Source organism: Canis aureus, chromosome 33, assembly GCF_053574225.1.
Source record: "Canis aureus isolate CA01 chromosome 33, VMU_Caureus_v.1.0, whole genome shotgun sequence".
NCBI lineage: Eukaryota > Metazoa > Chordata > Mammalia > Carnivora > Canidae > Canis > Canis aureus.
In genome coordinates, this window is record NC_135643.1 from 1,004,789 (window position 1) to 1,030,989 (window position 26,201).

Sequence of the window (26,201 nt, forward strand, 5' to 3'; positions counted from 1 at the left end):
GCAAACTTTTAGCAGCTTAGAACCAGTCATTTTTTAAAGTTCCCAGTCTCCTACACAACGGTTACCCAGTTTGCAACTGGACAAATTCCTTCAGTGGTTATCTGAAAGGATGATTTCTAGATATTTATCATACTCCTCACCATCCTCGTAAACAAACAGCAAGATTCATGGGCCTGCTTCTCAAAACACCTCTCATTACAAGCCAAACCATTATAAAGAAATGCAAAGTTCAAGCATTATAGGCAGGGCCAACATGCAGGCCAGGTGTGAAGTTTGTAGTCAGAAAATCTGATAAATCACTTTCACATTATGTCTAATTCAGATTCTCTAGTGTTTACAAATACTAAAGATATGTTAGGGAATTATTTGTTTAAGATTCTGTTAATTCAAGAGACACAGAAAGAGAGGCAGAGAGACATACAGGCAGAGGGAGAAGCAGGCTCCCTGTGGGGAACCCACTGCAGGCCTCAATCCCAGGACCCTAGGATCACGCCTCGAGCCACAGGCAGACGTAGACGTTCAACCGCTGAGCCACGCAGGTGCCCCTAGGGAATTCTTTAGATGATACTTAAAATATGTTTTATCTGCCATAACCTAGTCAAAATATGTCCACATTGATACATTCTCCGTAGGAGGAAAAAATCAGACTTAAGACTGAAATCCTTGAATTGTGATTATGATTTAATATTTATGAGGACATTAATGGTTACTCTCTCAGAGCCAAATAAAGCATCAGACAGAATTATATAAAAGTACAATCAATTTATTTAAATTTTCATCTTTTTTAGAAATAAAGACCTAAAAAACAAAAAAGTTGCAAAAATGATAAAATGTAATTTTGTTATATCCTAATCACTTAAGTGTGTTCTGTAAATTCCAAATAAGTAAAATAATATAAAAATATATTTTCAAATCTTTACAGAATGAAAAGAAAACCACATTAATCATTAAATACTCTTGGATTTCCTTTACTCCTCCCACAGATGAATTCACAAATATATAAAAACTGATGTACATTTACATTCTGAAGTACAAAGCTCCAATAGCCAAGTAGTTACACAGTTTATTTTGTTACGTGCAAGTAGGTATTTCATATTTCCTTGCTATGGAAAGCAGAGTACAGGCTCAATGGAGAATAATCATTAAACACTGATTAGTTTTAAGAACAATGCTGTTATCAAAATGTACAATGGTACATATTTTTGGTAATTATGTACTTTTATGTACTTTATTACAGTAAAGAACAGCTTTCAGGTATAAATCTTTCAAAGGCTATCTTTGAAGAGCTGTGAAGTGGACGTAATTTCAGATTTGAAAATTGTCAGTAACCTCCTCAAAAGCCAGGAGAGGATTGTTTTCCTTTTTTCCCTCCGTGTGGTCAGTTTCATTCTTACGGAAGGTCTGATGTAGCATGAAGATAACATTTCACAAACCCTTCACATAGGTTTGTGAACTGTCAACTAAAGACACCACCTCTCATGTGGATGGTTTCATTCAATCCATGTTCTACCAACTTTATATCTTCTAGGTCATCTTTTATGATACTAATCAAGTGGCTAAGGCCTTCCTGTTGTTGTTTCAAATGCTAGAAGGAATTAAAAATATATATTAATGTATTGATCTATTAAAATTAAACTGCAGGTTACCCATAGGAATAAGGACTTTTTTCACTATTTTACTAGCAACACAGCACTTAATAGCTGCCCTAAATACAGTGCATGTGCATATTTAAACATTCATATTACATCTTTTGCAAACACATTTCTATGACCTATCATAACATACTGTAAAAAAATGAACAATAGTCTTCAACAGAAACTTTACAGAAGATGTAAATTTTATAAGATGCAGATTTTATATTTAAAAAGAGTGCAAGGTACTCAAATATAGATGACTAGCAAAATAATCATTCTGAAAACAAACTTTTCAAGTATATTATGATAATGGTGTTAACTATAATTACAAACATTTTTAAGTATCTCAAGTGTTAAAGCAGTTTTAAGAGCTTCATGGGTATTAAATAAGTTATTTAAAAATTCTTTTAGGCGGTCTGTGGTGCCACAGATACAAAAATTGAGATGCAGGTAAGAAACTTGCTTAAGGTCATAAACTAGGTGATGAGATGTGATTCAATCCCAAAACAATATACTGCTTTTCATTGTTTTAGGCAGGTGTTTGTTTTATCCCAGATTGTATTGCATAAACTCTTTAATATGGTTCTTCACCTCAATATGCTGGATCTTCTTAGCTAATTTTATTGTAGGTATGTACAATGGAATATAATCAAGTGTACGTATACCTCAGTTCCCAAGAATCTAGGAGCCAGATTAGCTGTATAAAATGACAATATCCATTCTAGAGCACATAGTAAAAAACTGGATTTTGTGGATGCCAAATGTAACCATCTAAAATCCTCAGGGCCACACCAACCGTCCTAATGTGTTCTACAAATTTGATATCTTTATGTATAGTCAATAGTTATTTTTCATTAAATCAATCTCTATTTACACTAAGAAAAATAAACTAGAGCAGTACTTTCCAAATTTTTCAAAGGAGAGGAGCCTAAAAGTGGTTGGAGTGGTTCTGGCCACTCCTAACCTCCCCTAAGGGCTGAGGGGAATCCATATCTCTACATAATCACAATTAATATGTGGACAGGTTGGGAATATAGGACATAGAGCAGTTACTTCTCAAACTTTAATGTACTACAAATCACGGACATTAAATAAAATGTAGATTAAGTAGGTACAGAGTAAGGACTGAGATTATCCATCTCTAATGACCGCTCGGGTGCTGTTGCTGCTGCCACTATCACCTACCCATTGAATAGCAGTGCCTTGGGGACTCTGGTACCTCTAATAACTGAATTCACATTTTATTGTAAAAATATACAAAACACAGAAATATCTATTTTAACCATTTTTAAAAGTATACAGTTCAGTAGTATGCAAAATCACTACAATCTTTAGAACTTTTCATCTTCCTAAATACTAATAAATACGAATTCCCCATCCCGCTTCCCCTCAGGCCCCTAGCAACCACCATGCTGCTATGAATTGTACTATGCTAGGCATACTGTAAAAGTGGAATTATAGAGTATGTGTCCTTTTAAACTGGCTTAATTCACTTGGCATAATACTTTCAAGATTCATCTATGTTGTACTGAGTATCAGAATTTCCTTTGTTTTTAAGGCTGAATAATATTCCGCAATGTATATATACCGTATTTAGTTTATTTATTCAATCTGCCATTTGAGTTGCTTCCACATTTTGGCTTAAGAACATAGGTGTACAAACATCTGAGTTTGCTTTCAGTTCTTCCAGGCATATATCCAGATCTACAGAATGATTGCTGGATCATATGGTAGACAGAGGTTTAATTTTTTGAGGAACTGTTTTCCACAGCAGCTGCACCATTTTACATTGCCACCAGCAATGCACACGGATTGTATTTTATTCACATCCTTGTCAACAACTGTATTTTTTTGGGTAATAGCAAACCTAAAGGATGTGAATCACCTTTTTAAAAGTGCACTCTAGAGCTTAGTGCACTTACCTGCTTGATTTCTCGTAACAGATCTGCATCTATGTAATATCTTTCCTCCGATTTGACCGCTCCAAAATGATTCTGCATCCTGATTTGGGACATCAGTTCATTTAGTCGGCCCTAAAAATATAAGACCAAGTCAAATTACAATTGCTAACAACACGTTTTTTGCTTTAAGACTGATTTATCTGAGGGCAGCCCCGGTGGCACAGCAGTTTAGCACCGCCTACAGCCCAGGGCATGATCCTGGAGACCCAGGATCGAGTGCCACGTCAGGTTCCCTGCATGGTGCTTGCTTCTCCCTCTGCCTCTCTCTCTGCCTCTCTCTGTCTCTCATGAATAAATAAATAAAATCTTAAAAAAAAAAATGTGCACGTGTGTGTATGTGTCTGGGGGGTGAGAGAATATCACGCAGACTATTTGCTGAGTATGAAGCCTGACAGGGAGAGGCTCAATCTCATGACCTGAGTGGAAAATTAAGAGTCGGATATTTAACTGAGCCACCCAGGCACCCAGAGAGAATCTTTTTTAAAAAGGATGGTTACTACTCTAATAAAGTTTTCTAATTCTCCCTGTTATGTGAAACATCATCATTAAGCATCTACTTTAGAAAGGAAGTTTTGATTAAAGAGAACAAAAAACTTAATAAAAACCAGTATACAAAATTCCCTTTTGAAGACTAGCAAATTCTAGCTTTATGATCTTACAAATACCTACCTTAAACTGAGTAGGTGCATTCAGCTCACACTGAATTGTATCTAGCTGAACTCGCAATTGCTCTTCATCAGCTTGGATGGCATACCCACTTTTCCTTTGAATTTCCTGTTTGATTAGGACCTATATAAAGAAAATCCACCAACAATATCAACAGAATCATGATTCTCTTTTTAATTATGTAAGTAACTTTATTAGTTATCAAAAGAAAACAAGTTGAATAATACACTAACAATACAGCAAGAATCCTAACAGTTCGAGATTTGAATTAGGTCTGCCCATTTTTATTTGGCAGTCTACATTTAGCATATTGATAATGCCTCTAATTTGTTTTTAATGCCTGCATAATTTTTCATGCATTAATAACCAATAATTTATTCAGTTATTCTTCCTATTAAGAGGTATATATTTTGTTTGTAGTTTTGGTATTATAAACAATACTGTTCTAAACATTTTTTATATATAGATTTGCTGACACCCCCAAGAAAGACTGCTGGGTTTAAAAGCATGTTTTCAGTCTAAAAGAAGCTTGCTAGACTGTTTCACAATTTAAATTCATAAGCTACATGAAGAGTACCCTTTTCCCCACATCCCAATCAGCAGTAAGTTTAAATTTTTCCCAAAGTAATGAGTGTAAATGGAGCCTACATTTTTTTCTTTAAAGTGTACTTCCCTGAAAGTTAAAGGAGCATCTTTTAATAGTTAACTACTTTGCATCTGCTCTTCTATGAACTGCCTTCATGCATTCTTTCCTCTTTTGGTCAAAATTAAAGGATCTCTTTGTATAATATGAATAGTTAGTGCCATTTGCAAATCCAGTTTTCTTTTTCAGATAGCTGTCACAGGACTATGGCTTCTGATATCTTTTGCTACAGAAAACTTTCTAATTACATAGCCAGTGTGGGTTATAGTTCCTGGCTTTCTGGCCAAAAATCTCTCCAATCCTTACAGGTGTACATGTAGCTTCACAAATTTCTTACAGAGTTAAATCTCTTTAATCCAGCTATTTTTGTTTCTGGTAAGACAGAAGAGTCCATTTTTTCCCCAGACAGCCAGTTACTCTAGCATTATTTATTAAATAAACCAACTGAACTGAGATACCACCACCACTTTGTCATACCAAATTTTGAGATATACTGGCATTTATTTTTGGATTCTCTATTCTGTTCTGTTGTCTTTATATCCCACATTGATTTGTTGAAGAACCTTTAAAATAGGTACTAAAATCTGGCAAGTCCCTCTATTTGTGTTCCACCAAAAGCTATTCTCAAAACACTTGTCCTTTATAAACTGAAAGACTTTAATCAAGCCTTTAAAAGTTGTAATTTTTAACCTTATAAAATGAATAGCAAATCTTCTCATCTCAGAATATGGTTTATAGGTCTATTTGCAAAGACTTTAAATCCACATTTTTTACTTCCCTCATAAATTTATTCTTCAGTATTTTACAATTTTTCCCCTCCTAGTAAATGGAATTTCTTCCTATATCCACTAATAGTATAAAAAAATGCTGGGTTTTGTACATTTATCTTGGATCTAGCTATAATCTGTGCTTTTTTCCTTGAATTTTCTAGATACACAATCATGCCACTCGCAAACAGCAAAAAGATAATCTTTTCCAATGTTTAAGTTAGTTTACTTACTTACCTGTTCATTATATTTATGAAAACTTCCAAGATAACACAGAATAATATCAGATATTACTTTCTGAAATGTGATTTTAGTGTTTTGCTTCTCTGAATGTTTGCTGTTCAGTTTGGTAAGTATCGTGTTTTTTCCTTTAATGTGTTGATCATAATAAGTTACATGCTGATAAGATTTCTTGTTATAAAAACCAACCCTGCATTCCTGAAATAAACCTTACTTAGTCACAGTTTATTCCTTTAGGATTTGATAAATAGGAATCTTGTTGCTTATATTTCATTTAAAACTGCATTTCTGTTGTTTTTGGTCAGATTTACTGAGGTATAATCCACACAAAACAAAATTCACCCATTTTAGGTGTACAGTTACAATGAATCTTAACAAAGTCATGTTACCATTGCCACAATCAAGATAGAGAACATTTCCGTTTATTCCTTGTAGTCACTCCTCTCTCCTTACTACTACCTCCCCTAGCAACAACTATGGATGGATCTGTTAACTCTCTAGTTTTGCTTTTTCCATAACATAATATAAATGGAATCATGTCATATATAGCCTTTAAATCTGGCTTTCTTCACTTAGCATAATTTGTATCTCTATTTATTAGAAGTATCTATTAATAGATTTTTATTTGGGGGTAACAAAAACAGCTGTAAAATAGTGCAGCTACTCTGGAAAAGTTTTTACCAGTTCTTCAAAAAGTTAAACATAGAGTTACCATAGAACCAAGCAATTCTAGGGGCAGCCCCAGTGGCGCAGCGGTTTAGCGCCTGCCTTCAGCCCGGGGCGTGATCCTGGAGACCCGGGATCGAGTCCCACATCAGGCTCCCTGCATGGAGCCTGCTTCTCCCTCTGCCTGTGTCTCTGCCTCTCTCTCTCTAGCTGTGTCTCTATGAATAAATAAATAAAATCTTAAAAAAAAAAAAAAAAGAACCAAGCAATTCTAATCCTAGGTTTATGTACCCAAGAGAAATGAAAGCACACATTTACACAAACATTCATACACAAATGTTAATAGCAACATTCATAATAGCTAAACGGAAAACAACCAAAATGTTTATCAATTGATGGGTAAAAATGTGGTATATTCATATAATGGAATATTACTACATGCTACAACATAAATGAACCTTGAAAACCATATGCTACATGAAAGAAGCCAGTCACAAAAGACCGTATCTCAGGATTCCATTAATATGAAGTGTCCAGAAGGCAAATCCAGAGAGACATGAAGTGGTTGCCTAGGTTGGTGAGAAATTGGGAGAGTGACTGCTGATAGGGATAGAGTTTCTTTTTAGGGTGGTCAAAAATGTTTTAAAATTGATTGTGGCAATGTTGCACAGACTAGACTAAAAACCACTGAATTGTGTACTTTAAATGAGTGGTAATACGGTTGGTGAATTTTGTTTTAAAGTGATTTTTTAAAATGGAGAAATGGTCTATATATGTTTTCTTTTGTCTAGAATAGTAACTTTGGAATTAGCTCTTTAATGGTTAGACAAAGTTCAGCGATTAAACTGTCTGGCTTTGGTATTTTTCATGGCTGATCTTTAGTAAGTTTCTCAATTGTTTCTATAGTATTTGTCTATTTAAGATTTCTGTCTCTATAGATGAGTTTTTTAGCATGTTTGAAATCAGCAAAATTAAGCTGTTCCCTAGTTCCCAAATTTGTTGCCCTGAATTGCATGCAATATTTTCTCATTCTGTTCTGTTATCTATAGGAATATTTTCTTTCTCATTACTATTTTTTCTTTTCCTTCTTCAGTCTCATAAGATGTTTAGCTATTTTAAAGATCTTTTCAAAGAAACAGCTTTCAGTTTATTTTTTGTACTATGGTTTTCTTGTTTCACTCATTTTATATCTTTATTTCTCTCTTATTTGCTTTTCTGGATAGTCTTTCTAACTTCTTGAGTACTAGGTTTTGTTTTTTGCATTTGTATTTTAAAATGAAGGCTTAAAGTCTATAAATTTTACTCTGCCATATAGCTCTTGCTCTATACCATTGATTTTGGTAGGCAGTATTTCTGTTCTCGTGATAGTTTATAATTTCAGTTTTTGTTGCTATTCATGCTTTTATTCCCTCTTGTTAATTTTGAAGTTCTATTGTTTTTCATCCTGTTGTTTTTATTAATGGTTACAGCCCCTTTTCTAACACTGAAAATCAAATATTTTTCCCTACTACTTTTATGAAAACTAGATGTTAGTGATTTGCTACATGTTTTCTTTGCACCTGGATGACTTATGTCTTCACTGCTTCTACCCTTCAATAAGAGGTAAATTTTAGAATATACTTACTTTCTTTACCCACTCCTGTGAGACCTCTCCTCCATCTTCTAAGTTTTACTGAGAAAGATTGGTACTTTCAGTTCAAATCACTAATACTTCTTTCAGTGTGTTTTTCTCTATTTCAAAAATCTATATTTGGCACTGTAAAACAGTCTTAAAAATGTTCAAAAAAAATTCCAAATTCCTACCTGTAAGGTTCTATGGGAAAGATCCATGAGTTTCCTCTTATATTGCGCAATTTTGGCCATAGTTGTAGTTTGATTCTTCTGTAATTCACTAATATCTTCAGATATGATCTGTTTTTTAAAAGAAAGTTTTGAAATATAGATATCAAAATATTTATGAGGTTTATTATATGCAAAGTCTAATTCTAAAATGAGATTGGATTCATCTCTCAAAATACACACTTTAAATCTGCTTTATATTTCTTTCCTTTTTAAAAAGTACCATTCAAAGGCTCCAAGAGCTCTAGGAAATTTAGTGATGAGTCACTGTACAGAAAAATAAAACATACTTCAGAAATGAGGAATTTTTAGTAATATTAACCACCAGCTCATGAATGGAAAAAGTTAGTATCTATAAAGTGACATCCAGGAGTGGCCTTAATAGACAATGACATAAGACTACTTCTGGAAAGTATGGTCCAGTATTAACTGTTGAGAGGGAGTGATGAGAGTGGAGGGAAAAGGGAAGAATACTAATTATACACCCAAATACATTTTTATGCCTCTGTACCTTGGATTTGCTCTTTGCCTGGCCTGAAATCATATGGTTTTATCTTATAAAGTCTTAACCTTACAGAGTTAAAATCCCATTTCATTAAGGCTACCTAACCTGAATCAATCCCATAATTCATAGTCAATCATTCTGTGGCATTGGCTTATATTGAGAGGTTATAAGAAACAGGGTTTTCACTGTGCAAGACAAATTTAGTATGTCCACCTGAACAGTGTCATCTTTGAAACTTTCCAGTGACAGGTCATGCTGAAGGAACAAAAGCAGGTAACCAATATTTTATATTATATAACCTAGGCACTTTCCCCACCCCAGTTTTGAAAAGTTGGCAGGCTTCCAGACACAAGAAACTACCAGTGGTCTTCTAAACCAGCAATAACAGAAAAAATACAAATGTTACCATTCAGTATTTATTCACAAACACTAAAGCAATCTAAAAATTAACCCAAGGAAGAATGCACAAGGTTTTTTTTTGTTTTGTTTTGTTTTTGCACAAGGTTTTTAAGGAAACTATATTTAAAGCTGTCTCAAAGGATAGTACTTCAATGAGTAAAGACCTCAATGAGTAAAGAAACAACATGTTCGTAATGGAATAATTAAGATTCAGTTCTCTACAAATAATACATTATTGCACTTCCAACTAAAATTGTAGCATTTTGACAAACTAATTCTAAGACTGTATTGAACAGTAAAGATTCATAAAGATGAAACAACTCTGAAACAAAGATCAGAGATTCACTCTATCACATGCCAAAATACATTACAAAGACACAGGGTAAAAAAAAAAAAAAACCTAAACTGATATATATATATATAATCATATATATAATCATATATATGATATTATTATATATGTACATATAACATGTCTATTATATATTATATATATTATTATTATATATGTATATATATAAACCTGGTTGGATAAATGCTTTGATAAATCATTGGGGAAAATAACATTGGATTTTATTTATGGATGACCAGATTTAGAAAATCTGACCCACTGCAGAAAAATAAAGTTGGGTTCATACCACTTATTATACAAACTTGAACTTCATAAGGCTAGAAGACCCAAATGTGAAGGTTAAACTCTAAAATTTTAAGAAAAAATGTAAGAGACTCTCAGACTTTGGGGTAAAGAATGATTTCTTGAGCAAACTTTCAAGAAGAAAACACGGGCTGACTAGTGGATATGATACATTAAAGTTTTCTGTCCAACTAAGGGCACTGCAGAGTTAAGCAGAGAGATAATAGGAGATACCTGAACAATATAATTAGACTAGAGATTAAAATCTAAGTAAACAGGGATCCCTGGGTTTAGCGCCTGCCTTTGGCCCAGGGCGCGATCCTGGAGACCCGGGATCGAATCCCACGTCAGGCTCCCGGTGCATGGAGCCTGCTTCTCCCTCTGCCTGTGTCTCTGCCTCTCTCTCTCTGTGACTATCATAAATAAATAAAAATTAAAAAAAAAATTAAAAATAAAATAAAATAAAATAAAATCTAAATAAACAGTGAACTCCTGAAATTGAGTGAAGATAAGTGTAACAAAAATGGACTTAGGTATATGCCATTCTATCTCTCCTATTTAATATAGCTATAAAATTTGAAAAGAATGCATGGGCAACTACTTGAGGACTCTGAAAAATAGTGGCAAGCGGACTGCATAAGAAGATACTGAATTTGAAGTGCCACTAAACTGGTGGTGAGTTACCACAGTCCCCAACCTCTGGCATACCCCCTCCTGTCTCAAAAAGTCCAAAACTGAGAAGCAAGCATCATGCTGACAGCTCCAAGAAAAGCCTATTAGCACTGGTATAGGAGATACACTATTTATACACTAATAAAACATCTAATGTTTTATTAGATATTATAGGTTTCCTCAACTCCAGTACTATAGCAGTCCCCCCCTCATCCATGAGGACAACCACCAATGGATGCCTTAAACCACGGATAGTACCAAGCCCTATATTTACTATTTTTTCCAATACATACAGACATACAAATGATAAAGCCTCATTTATAATTTAGGCATACGGAGATTAACAATAAAATAGAACAACTGTAATATAATAAGAGTTACAGGAATGTGGTCTCTCAAAATATCTTACTGTACTGTACTCACCATTGTTCTCATGATGTGAGATGATAAAATGCCTACCCGATTAGATGAAGTGAGGTGAATGACGTAGACATTGTGACACAGCATTAGGCTACTATTGACCTTCTGATGATTTGTCAGAAGGAGGATCATCTGCTTCCAGATGCGGCTGACCACGAGTACCAAACCACGGAAAGTGAAACCGTGGATAAGGGGGCGGGGGGTGGGGGGGGACTGCTGTATTAATTTGGGCCAGATAATTGCTGCAGAGGCACTGTCGTCTACACACTAGGATGTTTATCAGCATCCTTGCCTCTACTAATTAGATGCCTGTAGCACCACCCTACCCCACCCCCAGTTCTAACAACCAAACAAATCCCTAGACATTGCCAAATGTGCCCCCACGAACAAAACACCACCTTCAACCCCACTGAGAAATGCCCTAGGGCAATCACTTAAAATTGTTGAAATGACAGTAAATTAAAAACAGAATGCTAAAAAGTGTCCCCAAAAAACAAAAGGCAGAAAAGAGGAATCAACAGACCTTCAAAATACACGAAGCAAAAACCAACAACTGAAAGGAGAAAAAGACAAATCCATAATTGTAGCTGGAGATTCCCAACTCTCCTCTCACAATGAACTTGTGAGCAGAAAAATCAACAATAGAGAACTTAAACAATCTACCAACTAGATCTCATTGACACTAATAGAAAACTCTACCTGAGAACATTTATCCACATTCTTTTCAAAGGCATGTAGGTTAAAAACTTCAAAAGTGAAATCATACAAAGTTTTCTGAGAACTAGACTAGAAATCAACAAAGTTCAAACAAATAGAACTCTCGTGAAATTAGAAAATATTTTGAATGTATCAGAGATGAAAATTTAACATTATGAAAATTTGTAGGATTCAACTGAAGCAGTGCTTAGAAGGAAATTAATAGCATTAAATGCTATATTAGGAAAAGTCTCAAATTAATAACCTAAGCTGCTACTTTAAGGAACTAGAAAAAAGAAAAACCCAAAGCAAGCAGAATCAAGAAAATGGTTAAAAACAGAAATTAATGAAATTATAAACAGAATATTAGAAAAAAAATCAATGAGACCACAAACTTTGTTCAGTTGACAAACCTCTACTAAGACTAACACAAATAGAGGTAATACCTTCTTTGGTCTTACTCTGAAGAACTTTGGTCATACCCTACTTATAGTAAGTACTGTGGCAATTCATTTTAAAAGTGATGCTGATAAATTCAGTGTCCAGCCTAAGATAATCAGGGCTCTGGAAATCATGTCACATGAAAAACCATGCTTAAATTTATAGCCAGAGAAGAGAATACTAAAAAGGAAGAAATGATTATGATGTTCAAATATCTGTAGTGCTACCATTGGAAGCACAGCGATCACCTGCAAATTAATGCCCGAGAAAATGGGTATAAATTATACCTAGGCAGATACTGAATTAATGTAAGCAAAAGAATTTATATCAATTTGAGTTAACTGACACAATGAAATGGGTTGCTTCCTAAAGCAGTAAGCTTTTCACTATTGAGACTGAATCAACAGGTTATATCACATCAGAGAATTTGAAGGTAACTTTTAAGTATTTGATTACAGTCTACTTAATAAGATATTATTAAGATATTAAGATCTACTTACAAATCTACTTAGAAAGATATTAAGAGATTTAAGCATTCAATAATTTAAGTTTGCTTCATTAATCTACAATTATACTACACCAACAAAGAATCACAATTGTAGCCTTCATTTTGGTAAGGCATCATAAATAAGAGTGTTTAATTAAGTAATATGCATTCCTTGGCTGGAAATGGAAATAACAGCCTAATAACAATGCTAAGCCAACAATTCTCAATTCATTGTTAAAATATATCAAATCAGATTTACATGATTTTGGAGGCACTATATTAAGTAGTTGCACAAAACTATAATTGTTAATTTGCAGCATATACTATGTTGTTATAAAACAGTAATCCACATGGTAAAAAGAAGTGTGCATAATCTCTTTTATTATTCCCAGAGGCAGAGAATGAAGTTAAATGCTTACATCTAATCTGGTCTGATGCTGCTTAGTCATCTGATCTTGAACCTTCAGTCTTCGAAGAAGTTCTTTGAAACCCACCATGGGTACAGGAATTAACCTGAGGAAATTCAAGTGGCCAACTTATCAGATCTAAAGTTTTTTACGAGTATTACAAAGTACAAGAAATTAGAATTCTCATAACCACATTCATGTAATTTCACGATAAATTTCTAGGGTTCAAAGGCAGATCAATGACTATGAAATCATAATATTAAACTACAGATTTTATTCAACCTTATCTTACAAACAAGTAAAGTTTAGATTTCAAAGTTTTCACCATACTATACATCCTTACCAGCAAATTTTTATGTTTTAATTAGGCTCCATGCCCGATGTGGGGCTTGAACTCATGACCCTGAGATAGAGTCCCATGCTCTACCAACTGAACAAGCCAGGGGTCAACATTCTTTAAAAAGCAATGAAAAAATTCACCTCAAGTGTAAGAAATATAATAAATGGTTGGCATTTGGCATTTGTTTGCTTCCCTGATAGCAATTTTAGTTCTTATATGAAAATAAGTTGAAGATACACTTACTTTTCAGAATCAGGGTTATCCACCTTGGCTTGTTCCCAGATAATGGGATCAACACCTATCAAAAAGGAGAAATTTTTCTGAAAACAAAACAAAACAAACAAACAAAAATATCCTCCATCTTTTAAATATCTGTATGGGAAAGGCCTTCCTAAAGTAAGATAAAAAAAAAAACAAAAACAAAAACCCAGGAGCTGTAATGAAAAATGACTATCAAATATGGCCACTACAAAAATGAAAATTTTTGTAGGATAAAGCTTAAAAAAAAATTATAGATTGAAAGGAAATACCTATAACCTACAGGATAATAGATTAACCTCCAGAATATAGAAAGCTCCTATAAATCAGAAAGGAAGACAAAAACACTTACTGAAAATGGATTACTTGAAATCTTAATTCACAAAAGATACAAAAGTGGCTAATAAACATACAAAAAGATGCTCAGTTTTACTAGAAATCAGGGAAATGCAAATGAAAAGTGATTTTTGCAGAGTGGTGAAAAATGACTGATAATCTCAGCAAACAGATCAAAATAAGAAAATGTTATACAAAATGAAAAATATGAAAATAACACATTCCTGTTACAGTGTGTACATCTTTCTGTGGAGAGCAATTTGGCAGTATCTAATAATACATAAAATACACGTAATCTTGAACTCAAAAATTTCATTACCAGAGATCTAAAATACATGTCCACCTATTTGTTCTAAGACATATTTACAAGGATATTTAATTGCTGCATAGTTTATAAAAATAAAAAGAAACGACACATAACTCAAGTGAAGTAAGGTACATCCATGGTATTCCATGTAGATTAAAAAGAATATTTCCATTTACTGACATGGGATAGGAAGTACTAAGCACTGCTTCGATGTGGATGGAACTGGTGGGTATTATGCTGAGTGAAATAAATCAATCAGAGAAGGACAAACACTATATGGTCTCATTCATTTGGGGAATATAAAAAATAGTGAAAGGAAATAAAGGGGAAAGGAGAGAAAATGAGTGGGAAATATCAGAGAGGGAGACAGAAAATGAGAGACTCCTAACTCTGGGAAATGAACAAGGGGTGGTGGAAGGGAGGTGAGCGGGAGGGGGGGTGGGGTGACTGGGTGGGTGATGGTCACTGAGCAGGGCACTTGATGGGATGAGCACTGGGTGTTATGCTATATGTTGGCAAACTGAACTCCAATAAAAAGAAATTAAAAAAAAAAAGGAAGTACTAAGAAATACTATAGCTGAAAAGGCAAGTTGCAATTGATGTACAGTGCAGAATCCTTTTTTTAAAAGGATTTCCATATATATATATGTTATATTAAAATCACAGATAAGGGACTAATAGAGGGCAGCCCTGGTGGCGCAGCGGTTTGGCGCCGCCTGCAGCGTTGGGTGTGATCCTGGAGACTCGGGATCAAGTCCCACATCGGGCTCCCTGCATGGAGCCTGCTTCCCCCTCTCCCTGTGTCTCTGCCTCTCTCTCTCTCTCTGTGTGTCTATGAATAAATAAACAAAATCTTTTAAAAAAATAATAAAAAAAATAAAGGACTAATAGAGTACAATCATTAGTAGTAGCTATTTCTGTGCAAAGGAGATAAAGGGTCTGTAATACAGTCCATCTAGTTATGCCATCTATAATCCTTTTCAATGAGAACACTTTTTTTTTTAAAGATTTTATTTATCTGTTCATGAGAGACACAGAGAAAGAGGCAGACACAGAGAGAGGGGAGAAGCAGGCTCCCTGCGGAGAGCCCGATGCAGAACTCGATCCCAGGACCCTGGGATCACGCCCTGAGCCAAAGGCAGATGCTCAACTGCTAAGCCACCCAGGTACCCCTTGTAAGAACACATTTTTTAGATTTTACTTGAATACTCAGAACAAGAGATAAGTGAGAAACAAATAAAAATATTAAAAGTGAATTATCTTTGGGTAGATGGATTATGGACCATTTTTCTTTGTTTATTTTCCAAAATTTCTAACAAACATATTAGCTATATAATAAAAAAGCTAAATGAATACATACGATAAAAACATTTAAAACTTTGTCCCAAATTAGCAGACATAATAAACACTGGTTTTATTAATAATCAACTAATACATTCCAAAATAGAGGAAGCTTATATATTTCTAAATATTTCATTTCAACTCTGTGACTAAAAACTTACCAGCAGGAGGGTTCTGTAAAAGTTGTTTGATTTGTGCAGGAGAAAGTTCAGTTCTAGTCATAGAAAGGGTTATACCAAGTTGCTGCAACTGTGTTTTTATATTAGTTTGTTCAAAATGGGCATATAGTGTTGTAGCTGGAACTCTTCTTGAAGTACCATTTGGAGAGCGTTCAACAACGTAAATGACAACTTCTGTCCTGGGGGAAAAATAAACAAGTTATAAAATAGCACACAACTCATAGATACAACTCAGTAACAGTGCAGCTGTGATTTCAGAAAGGTGCTAGCTGAATTCAGAAATCGTCATTTTAGAAGAGAATTAAAAGAGTATTTTCTTAAATCTTGGAAAATGAGGAACCTTTACTTATTTAATATTATGTTCACTTACAAATCAACTTAAATGATAACAATAAAATTAAAATGAGACAGACATTTTAATATTTGTAAAAGGTTTGCTTAGCTGCAAAGTCCTATGTAAACATTACTATCTTTTCCAGAATTGAGAAGTACTTTGGAGATCCTATTGAAGCTTATCTCACATATTATATCTCACTAAGGAGCATAAACAGTCATCAGTTAAAACTTTCCAGTAACATCTTTGTGGCCTTTGATTTGTATACACAGCCATGATTACTGTTTCTTCCTGTTTCTGAATGAAAAATCTAAAGAATTATTAGCATCTGATAAATTAAGAACTCCAAGATTAAGGGGCGCCTTAGTGGCTCAGCCAGTTAAATGTCTGACTCTTGAATTCAGCTCAGGTCAAGATATAAGGGATGTGAGATCAAGCCCCGCATCTGGCCTCCACACTTGGCGTGGAGCCTGCAAGATTCTCTCTCCCTCTGCCTTTCCCACCTCTAAAAAACAAAAAAATTCAAGAAAAAAAAATGAACTCCAAGATTAAGAAAAGAAGCTTTTAAACAAATGTTGCTATAAATACTGAATAATCACTAGTTGAGTGATAACATTCTGCTTTAAGATTTAATTTGTGCTTTATCAACAAAAATGCTGTTGGATCACTCTCTTTGGACCAAGGCACACAGAAATAAATATATTTAACGTATACTTACTGATCATCTGGCAATGTTTTAATACCCTCTACATTTACAGTAAGTGTCTGGTTTCCTCCCAAAACTTTATGCAATGATTCTACCAACTGCGGTTGCTGGCTTCGAATATCTGTTTCTTTTTTGTTGAAAACTAAAACCAGTAGCCCATCTTCATCTTTATTATTGGGCATACAACTATATCCTACTGCCTGTAGAATGACAAAGTAAACAAAATTTTTAAAAATGTACAGATTTTACATCAGATGTTTAATATTAATACCTTAAATACCTGCTAAAACAGGGAAAACAGTTTAATATCTACTAATGAAGAGAATGATTCTTCCCACCACACTGTGCCCTAGGTCATGACAAAAGTATAGAGAAACTATTTTACCCAAGGATAATATAAACTTATAGTGAAATTAAAATGTCCTCTTTAACAGTAACCAAATAGCTTCTCCTCTGAAGAACTTCGATATTCATTATTGTTGAGTGTTCCTGAACTCTGATGAAACAATTCTGCATGTCATTATAAAAATGACTGTTTCAAAAGTCATGGACCAAGACCTAATTTATTTTGCTATATTGACTTATGGAATCTTTTTTTTTTTTTTTTTTTTTTTTAAGATTTTACTTATTCAGGAGAGACACAGAAAGAGGCAGAGACACAGGCAGAGGGAGAAGCAGGCTCCCTCCGGGGAGTTCGATGTGGAACTCGATCCTGGGACTCTGGGATCATGACCTAAGCCAAAGGCAGATGCCCAACCATGGAGCCACCCAGGTGCCCCATGACTTACGGAATCTTAAACTAAGTTTTAGATACACAAATAAATGATTTACTATACTTTTTTTTCTGAATATAAATATTTTAAAAATAGAACACTGTCAAACTTACTATAAAGAATATCTACATCATTTTATGGTTTCATGTAATATGAAACTTTATGAAAAATGTTAGTTTTTAACATAATATTAAATATGACAAACTATACCTTTCTAAAGAATTACTCTTTTAGATAGAAGCCTCTTCTCTTGTCACCATTTATAATGCAACTTTAAAAAAAAGAAACAGGGCAGTCCGGGTGGCTCAGTGGTTTAGCGCCGCCTTCAGCCCAGGGCCTGATCCTGGAGACCCGGGATCAAGTCCCGCGTCGGGCTCCCTGGATGGAGCCTACTTCTCACTCTGCCTGTGTCTCTGCCTCTCTCTCTCTCTCTCTCTCTCTGTGTGTGTCTCCCATAAATAAATAAAATCTTTAAATAAAAAAAATTTAAAAAGAAAAAAAAAAAAGAAACTATTTATTTATTTATTTGGGTAGGCAAGGGAAGAGGGACAGAGAGAATCTCCAGCAGACTTCCTGCTGACTGAGGAGCCCTACACACAGCTGCATCCCACAACTCCAAGATCATGACCTGAGCCAAAATCAAGAGTCAGACGCTTAACCAACTGAACTACTCAGGTACCCCATAATGCAACTTTTAAAGAACTTAAATTCATTCTAGACTAGTTCTCATTTTGCCATTTGTATGTTATACATCAACTTAAAAAAAAGTTATATTCAGCCTATGTCCACGGTATAGCCCTTAGTCACTTAACAAAAGTATTAAAATTTCAACTATATAATACTTAAAAACTTTTTGTTAGAGTGATGAGATAAAGAGATATTTTTAAATAAGATAATTTAGTCACTTTTTGTCATTTAACCATGTTGAAAAGGGTCTGATCAAGCTTCAGCCTTGAAGCTTCAAACACAGGCTTACATACATATTGATTAGACACTGACCTAGGCAACAAAAAGTGATTTTTTTTGCCATTGAAAAGTGGCCGGGGGGATCCCTGGGTGGCGCAGCGGTTTGGCGCCTGCCTTTGGCCCAGGGCGTGATCCTGGAGACCCGGGATCGAATCCCACGTCGGGCTCCCTGCATGGAGCCTGCTTCTCCCTCTGCCTGTGTCTCTGCCTCTCTCTCTGTGTGACTATCATGAATAAATAAATAAAATTAAAAAAAAAAAAAAAAAAAAAAAAAAGAAAAGTGGCCAGGACACCTGCATGGCTCACTCAATTGAGCATCTGACTTTTGATTTTGGCTCAGGTCATGATCTTAGAGTTGTGGGATCCAGCTGCGTGTAGGGCTCCTCAGTCAGTGGGAAATATCCTGGAGATTCTCTCTGTCCCTCTTTCCTTGCCCCTCCCCCACCACCCTCAGGTCAGAATCTTAGGGTCATGAGATCCAGTCCCATAACAGGTCCCATGCTCTCTCTCCGTCTGCCTTTCACCCAGGTTGCACATGTGTGTGCTCTTCTCTAAAAAAAATTGTATGTCTTAAAAAAAAAGTGGCTGAAGTATAAACTAGATTGTAATACATTAGTTATGAAAAATACACCATCAGGGTACCTGAGTGGCTCAGTTGGTTAAGTGTCTGCCTTCGGCTCAGGTCACAATCCTGGGGTCCTGGGATCAAGCCCTACATCTGGTTCTCTGCTCAGTGGCGATTCTGCTTCTCCCTCTCCCTCTGCCCCTACCTGATTATGGTGTGCACTCTCTCTCTCAAATAAATAAATAAAATCTTAAAAAAAAAAAAAATCCCATCAAGTTGACCTAAATACTCTCACTGCTGATGAGACAGAATCTCTGAGAAGTCAAATTCAAATGAGAGGCAAGTTGTTTGGTAGGCATGGAAATCAGAAAGAAAATAGATTATACTGTCTTAATGGCTTTAACTGCAGCTATAATAGTGACAAACAGAACTTATACTCTTGTCTGCTGGCCAGGGTGTACTTTCCTGGACAATATTAGATGAATTATCACTAAATTCTAGTTTTGGGTCTCTCTTTATAGATGCAAAGCAGACCACTCCCCTTCTGTTAACATTTTTTCCTCAGTTTTAAATTACATTCTAATCACACCTTCCTTCATTCATATTCTGGTCACCTTCAATCACATAGATGTAAGAAATCACTTCAATTTAATAACTTCTAAATCTTTAAAACAAAAATATAATTGCACCATGTTCAAGGAGTACTAAAGACCAAGCAATTGCTCTCTTCCTATAATTTAAATCCAGTATCATATTCTCTTTTACACACACTCAAGTGAGGATCAAAAGAAATACTAATACCTTAAATCGGCAAAAGGGATTTTCTTGTGTGAATTCCACTGGTGGGATGTTATTGTTGAAATATCCTTTTCCTGTTCCCCAAAAGGCCTGCAGCTGATTCCATTTTGCTAAAATAGCATCTCTCTCATCTCCCAACAGCGTTGGAGCAGAAAGAGCACTTGCAGTATTTATCAGTTGATTGGACTGGGTAGGAGCTTGTGTGGGCTGACTGAAGAGACCACCTAATGCTAGAAATGTACCCCATAATTAGTATTAAAAAAAAAAGAATCAATCAATTCAGATCCTAGGTATGGTAGGCAGAATAACGCACCCCCCCTACACACACACACACACATCCTAATCCCCAGAATCTGTAAATATGTCACTTTGCACAGCGTAAGAAACTTTGTAGATGTGCTTAAATTAAGAGACTTTGTTCAGACTATCCTGGATTATCAGCATGGGCTCAACACAATCATAAAGGTCCTAAGGAGGGAAGGGGGAAGTCAGAGTCAAAGTGATGTAAAGATGAAGGGGCTACAAGCCAGGAAATGCAGAGAAAGACTAAAGTAACACAGCTGTGCCAACAACATCTTGATTTTAGCCCAGTGAAACCCATTTCTGAATCTCTAATTTCCAGAACTGTAAAATAATAAATATGAATTTAATACACTAAGTCTGTGATACTCTTACAGCAACATTAGGAAACTAATATACTAGGGCAGTCCTTATAATGTTAAACTTACTTTTCTAATGATTATCTTTTTAATACAAATAATTCCATTACCAGTACACTAGATGGATTCCTTATTAGACCCACGTCAACAGAAAAAAAAAAAAAAAAGAAAAAGAAAAAGAATATGATATGGAAAAGTAAAGTTTGTGAAGTTGCAGAATTGGTTCTTAAATCTTTATTGCTGTTATATGTATATAATAAATACAAATTCGAGGAGAAAATAAAAAGAATCATTGTATCAGTATTTTATCAATATTAAGCACTTTTCCTTCTCTTATTATGAAGAAATATACAGTAAAAAGAACAGTTGAGGGATCCCTGGGTGGCGCAGCGGTTTGGCGCCTGCCTTTGGCCCAGGGCACGATCCTGGAGACCCGGGATCGAATCCCACGTCGGGCTCCCGGTGCATGGAGCCTGCTTCTCCCTCTGCCTGTGTCTCTGCCTCTCTCTCTCTCTCTCTCTCTGTGTGACTATCATGAATAAATAAAAAAAAAAAAAAAAAAAAAAAGAACAGTTGAACTAATCATTAGGCTTCTAAGCTAAAAACCTTAGCAGGGTGTGTAGGTTTGGTAAGTCACTTCTCTGTACTACAATTTCTCCAACAGAAAGGGTAAAGTTGTTAGATCAGGCCAGTATTTCCAAAGTGGGAGGTAAATATCCCCAGTATATGAAATTATAGCTGTCAGGCAACAGTTGTCTAATTATGGACTAATTCACATAACAAAAAAAAATCTTTTAATTTTCTGATGTTTTAAATAAGTCTCAGTTTAATGCTAGCCTACTTTTAATGGCTCACAAACACCTGCTTAGCTCATATTATATCAAAGGAAAAAAGTCTAAAGGTCAGAGCTTAAGGCAAAAGTATTAATTAGAACTTATAAACATTATTACATCTTCTGTGTACTTAATTTCAATTATCCTGCCTTTGTAGCAAATAATACTGGTTTTCCATGTATAGCAGTAGTACAAATCTTCCTTTTAAAATAAATGTAGTATTTAAAAGTAAATTGACTTAAAGAAAATTCTTAATAATACAAATGGTACATAGGTAAGAGAAAAATCATGAACACCAAATGCTCTTGAGTTTTAGTTTTATTAGATGATATTTAAGTTTTCTTTCAGGTCTAAAGATTCTAAATACCACAAGATCATTGGGGCTGCTACAGGGCTATAAAGGGTCTCTTATTACCTTCCAGATGAACAGTATTAATTTCCAAATGGGCACATACAAAAATTGTAAAGAAATGGACTAGAAGCCAGAAGATTTGAATCCTTATTAAAAGCTCAATAAGCTATTTTTGTAGCTTTTGCCAAGAAAAATTCCTACACTTTATCTCAACTTCTAAATGAGATAAACTATGATCTGTACTGATTTACATTTAGCTTCCTTTTTACACTTCAAACTAGATTACAGCCATACTAGTCTATTCAGAGTTCACTAGCTGGAAGGAATAGATGAGCTCAAATTACAAAATCCAAAACATTCTTTTCAAACCTTAACATATTAAGACTTCTCATACCTTTCTACCTTCCCAGGGCCCTCATGCTGTTGATTATTCCTTCAGCTCCCAAAGAAAAATCTTCAACTTTCATTGAACACACATCCTCCTTGAAAAGCTCTTTTCCCTTACATTTTTTCTGACAATACATAGTCTCTCCAGGTTTTATATCTCATACATAAATACATACTTTCATTCACGAATGAGTATCCATTAAATATCAGACACAGAGCTAAAGACTAAGGACAGAGTGGTAAACAAACAGCATATCAGACAAATAGTAACAACTGTGGTAAATTCCTCAGAGAAGTACAGAGGCTATGAGAGTACTAAATGAGGGAGCTAATCAAGTGGGGCGCCGAAGGTCAAGAGAAGGCTGCTCCACTAGAAATTCACTAAGGCATAAAGGAAGAGGTCAGCCAGGCCATGATGTAGGGGCAAAGATGAATAGCATGTGCAAATCTCTGGTAAAGAGGAAGAGGAACATAAACCAGCAGAAGCAATAAGGAGTACTAAAGAATGAGGTAAGAAAAAAATTGACCAGATTATTGTTGAAATTAAGGGCTCATGTTGGCCAAAACTGACAATTTGAGCATTAAAAAAAAAAAAAAAAATGCAACCAACTCAAGCACATTCAATTTAATAAAACTCATGCATTCAGAATTATGTTTTTTAAAAGATCAAAAAATTTAAAAACCTCAATTCCTTGGACACCACTGGAAATAATCAGGCTACCAACAACTTCCGACAAAAACTGTCAATTAGGGGCACCTGGGTGGCTCAGTAGGTCAAGCATCTGCCTTCAGCTAAGATCGTGATCCCAGGGTTCTGGGATGGAGCCCCACACTGAGCTCCCTTATCAGCGGGGAGTCTGCTTCTCCCCCTCCCTCTCCCTCTGCCTACTGCTCCATTTGTGTGTGTACTCTCTATTTAATAAATAAAATATTTTAAAAACAAACAAAAAACCTTGTCAATTAAAAAGAATTTAGTTTGCCTTTCCTATACAAATTATATTTTAGGGTGACCCAGCACTCTTGGGGGACGAAGAAAAACTTCCTTTTACAGAATTTTAGTGTGAACGGGAGGGCAGAAATCACCATTTTGCAACTCCTAATAAAATAACTGAGGCAGTGATCATCAATGAATGAAACCATTAAGTTAAAGACTGATGGGGAACTTTACAAGACAGATTGGGTGTCATCCCCCGAACCCACTGATCAATCTTAGTGTCATCAAAAGAGGGATAAACCTTTTAATGTGATGCAGTATGAAGTACATTGCACAACTGGCAAAGTATCCATGCCAAGAAGTCAAACTTGAATCGAATATAAAGCTAACTTCATTTAGCTTTAGAAAATGGGGTATAAAGTTAAATGATACCGGAAGGAAACCTAGATTTGGGGACATTTCACAGGACAACTGGCCCAGTTTCTCCAATTCTTGATGGGGCAAAAAGGAGTGTGGAGCTCTCTATACTAAAAGAAACTTGAGGGGTGCCTGGATGGCTGGATTGGTTAAGTCGACTCTTAATTTTGGTTTAGGTCATGATCTCAGGGTTGTGAGATCCAGCTCTTCATCAGGCTCTGCACTGGTTGGAGAGCCTGCTTAAGATTCTCCCTCTCTCTCTCCCTCTCCTCCCTCTCTGAGCAACGCTCTCTCTTAAAAAAAAAAAAAAAAAAACACAACTTGAGACATAAGAAGAAAATGAATGTGGGGATCTTGTTTGGCTCATGATTTGAATAAACCAGCTGAAGAAAACCTGAATGAAACATAGGGAAATGTGATTAAGGACTAGGTATTAGACGATACCAAGGAATTATAAATAATGAGTTGGAGTGATGTCCATATTTTTAAAGAGGGAGGCATAGTAAAGTGAGGGTGAAAAGACACATTTAGGATTTGCTTTAAAATACTTCAGTAATAAAAAAAAAAAAGAGTGAGGAAAGGAGATAGATAAAACAAGTACGGCAAATTCTGACTTTTGGGGGAATCTATTCAGTAGAATATACGGTCATTTTACTCTCTTATTTTTGTGTTAAGTGTTTCATAAATAAAGAACATTAAGTATTCACTGGATCGGAAAGGACTAATGATCTTAACTATTTGGGTAAAAAATAACAGAATCCAAATCACTGTGGGCTAAGAGGAAACAGAAGACAACAGAAGGGGATCCCCTTCTTCCATAACTATTTCATGTAGTTTATAAAGGGGAACAGAGAACAGCAACTGAAGTGTGATATGAGATTAAAGTAGTTTTGTTCTGTGGTTACTATTTTAAGGAAAAAGATACTTCAGGTTGTTGAAATGTGGGTAAGAAGGATCACTGGGGAGAGAAGTTGACTATTGGGGGGGAGGGTTGCTGGAAAGAACCAACAGTACAAGGGTCCTTTGGGAGAATGAGATCCAGAGCACAGGTGAAAAGAGAAAAGGATGAGCAGAGAGGGAGGTAGATAAACAGATTTGGTAGTGGGAAGCTGAAGGAATTACAATGAGGAATTACTGTTTTCTCTATGAAGAAGAGGTGAAGGCTATCTGCTGAAAATAAGAACAGAGAAATCTGAGATTTGAAGAGAATAAAGGTTTAAAATAACTATTATAGAAGGTTGGAGAATAAATTAAATAGAGAAACTTCAAAGGATTACCAGGCAATGTTGAGGCCCCAAGTTAGGTCAGTGATTAAGAATTTAGGGGTACTATTCAATATTTTGTATTGTGTGATTTTCTCAAGTAGTATCTAGATAGACAGTTGGGCTTACACCAGCTTGGGATCCCCCCCGCCCCCCGCCCCACCGCCAGGCACATGATAAAAGGACAAGGAAGTTTAGCATACTGGCAACCAGTGACTGAAATAGAAGGACATAGAATCTAAGCTAATTTGAGAGGATAGTGAAGACAAGAAGGAGCAGATAAAGAATAGAAAATGGTCTAAATGACAATGTCACTGGTTTAAAGACCTAATGAGGTCTAGGAACAGCTATATTGGAAGTTCTTATAAAGGCAGGCTAAAAGAACAAGTTGTGGGATGTTCATGTTAGTGATTTTAAAATTAGAACATTTTCAGATGTTGCCAAGGTCGAGGGTAAGAATTGTTTAGGTAAAATGGAAGAGGTCTTTGGAAAAAAAGGTAGACGGCATGGCTGTTTGAGTATATAGCCATGTGATGTTTAACCCAGATAGAAATTGAAAAGTAAAGTAAGACTAACAGCCAACTGCTAAAGTTTTAAATGAATAAGAGGTACTGTCCAGGAAGTCAGCAGACAACTGAGATTAGACATATCACAGATGGTATAGCCAGACAGCAAGCACCTGTTTTAAAAATAAGACAACAGCTCCATAATCTTTGTAGGTTAAACTCAAACTCCTTACAGCAGCAGGTCCCAAATTCATTATACTATGCCATGCAATGATGCTTTTGTCAGTTATTCTACTTGGAATACCCTTTTCTGACTTCATCTAACCTAATTCTTTCAAGATTCAGTTCTTCCTCTGTATTCCACAGCACCTTGTAGGGATTCATTTTAGAACTTTCACATATATATGTATTTTGTATAAATGGATATTTGTTATTCTAATTAGATATCTGTCATTCTATCTCCAAGTAGACTATAAACAGGCTTTGTGGCTCTCAACCTTATATACCCAATGCCTGACATACAACATACAGTCAGTCAAGTGGTACAAGAGTACTATTTCATAAGGTTCTTGTGAGAATTAAATAAATTAATCATACAAGATAACCCTGGAACATATCGCCATACCAGCTAGTAAGGATGCTATCAAAGACTGATTCAAAGCTTGTGTCAAAGGACTTGGAAGCCAACCTGAAAAGGCTTGTATCTTTGGCCAAAGATGGGACAGTTTAAACATAGATAAGGATAATAACTGCAACAGATTAAAAAATACCAAATAGTTGAAATACTTAAGTTCCTAACATTAAAAAAAAATGTAATTAGTCTCCATTGGAGAATCATAGAGAACCAACTCTTTTTTTCTTTTTTCTTTTT

At 35.3% G+C, this 26,201-nt stretch overlaps 1 protein-coding gene across 2 annotated transcripts in view; it reads right to left on the bottom strand.

Annotated features, from left to right (window-relative positions):
- Positions 1–660: 660 nt before the first annotated feature.
- The window catches only part of NUP54 (nucleoporin 54), a 31,076-nt gene continuing 5,535 nt past the window's right edge, over positions 661–26,201 (bottom strand). For both annotated transcript variants that reach the window (XM_077882524.1, XM_077882525.1), the window contains 9 exons: positions 19,984–20,210; positions 16,891–17,078; positions 15,821–16,017; positions 13,661–13,715; positions 13,090–13,183; positions 8,381–8,488; positions 4,265–4,384; positions 3,557–3,667; positions 661–1,585 (listed from right to left, as the gene is read on the bottom strand). In XM_077882524.1, the coding sequence (XP_077738650.1) occupies positions 1,457–1,585; positions 3,557–3,667; positions 4,265–4,384; positions 8,381–8,488; positions 13,090–13,183; positions 13,661–13,715; positions 15,821–16,017; positions 16,891–17,078; positions 19,984–20,210 (1,229 nt within the window). In that variant the 3' untranslated portion in view covers positions 661–1,456. The remainder of the gene's footprint in view (positions 1,586–3,556; positions 3,668–4,264; positions 4,385–8,380; positions 8,489–13,089; positions 13,184–13,660; positions 13,716–15,820; positions 16,018–16,890; positions 17,079–19,983; positions 20,211–26,201) is intronic.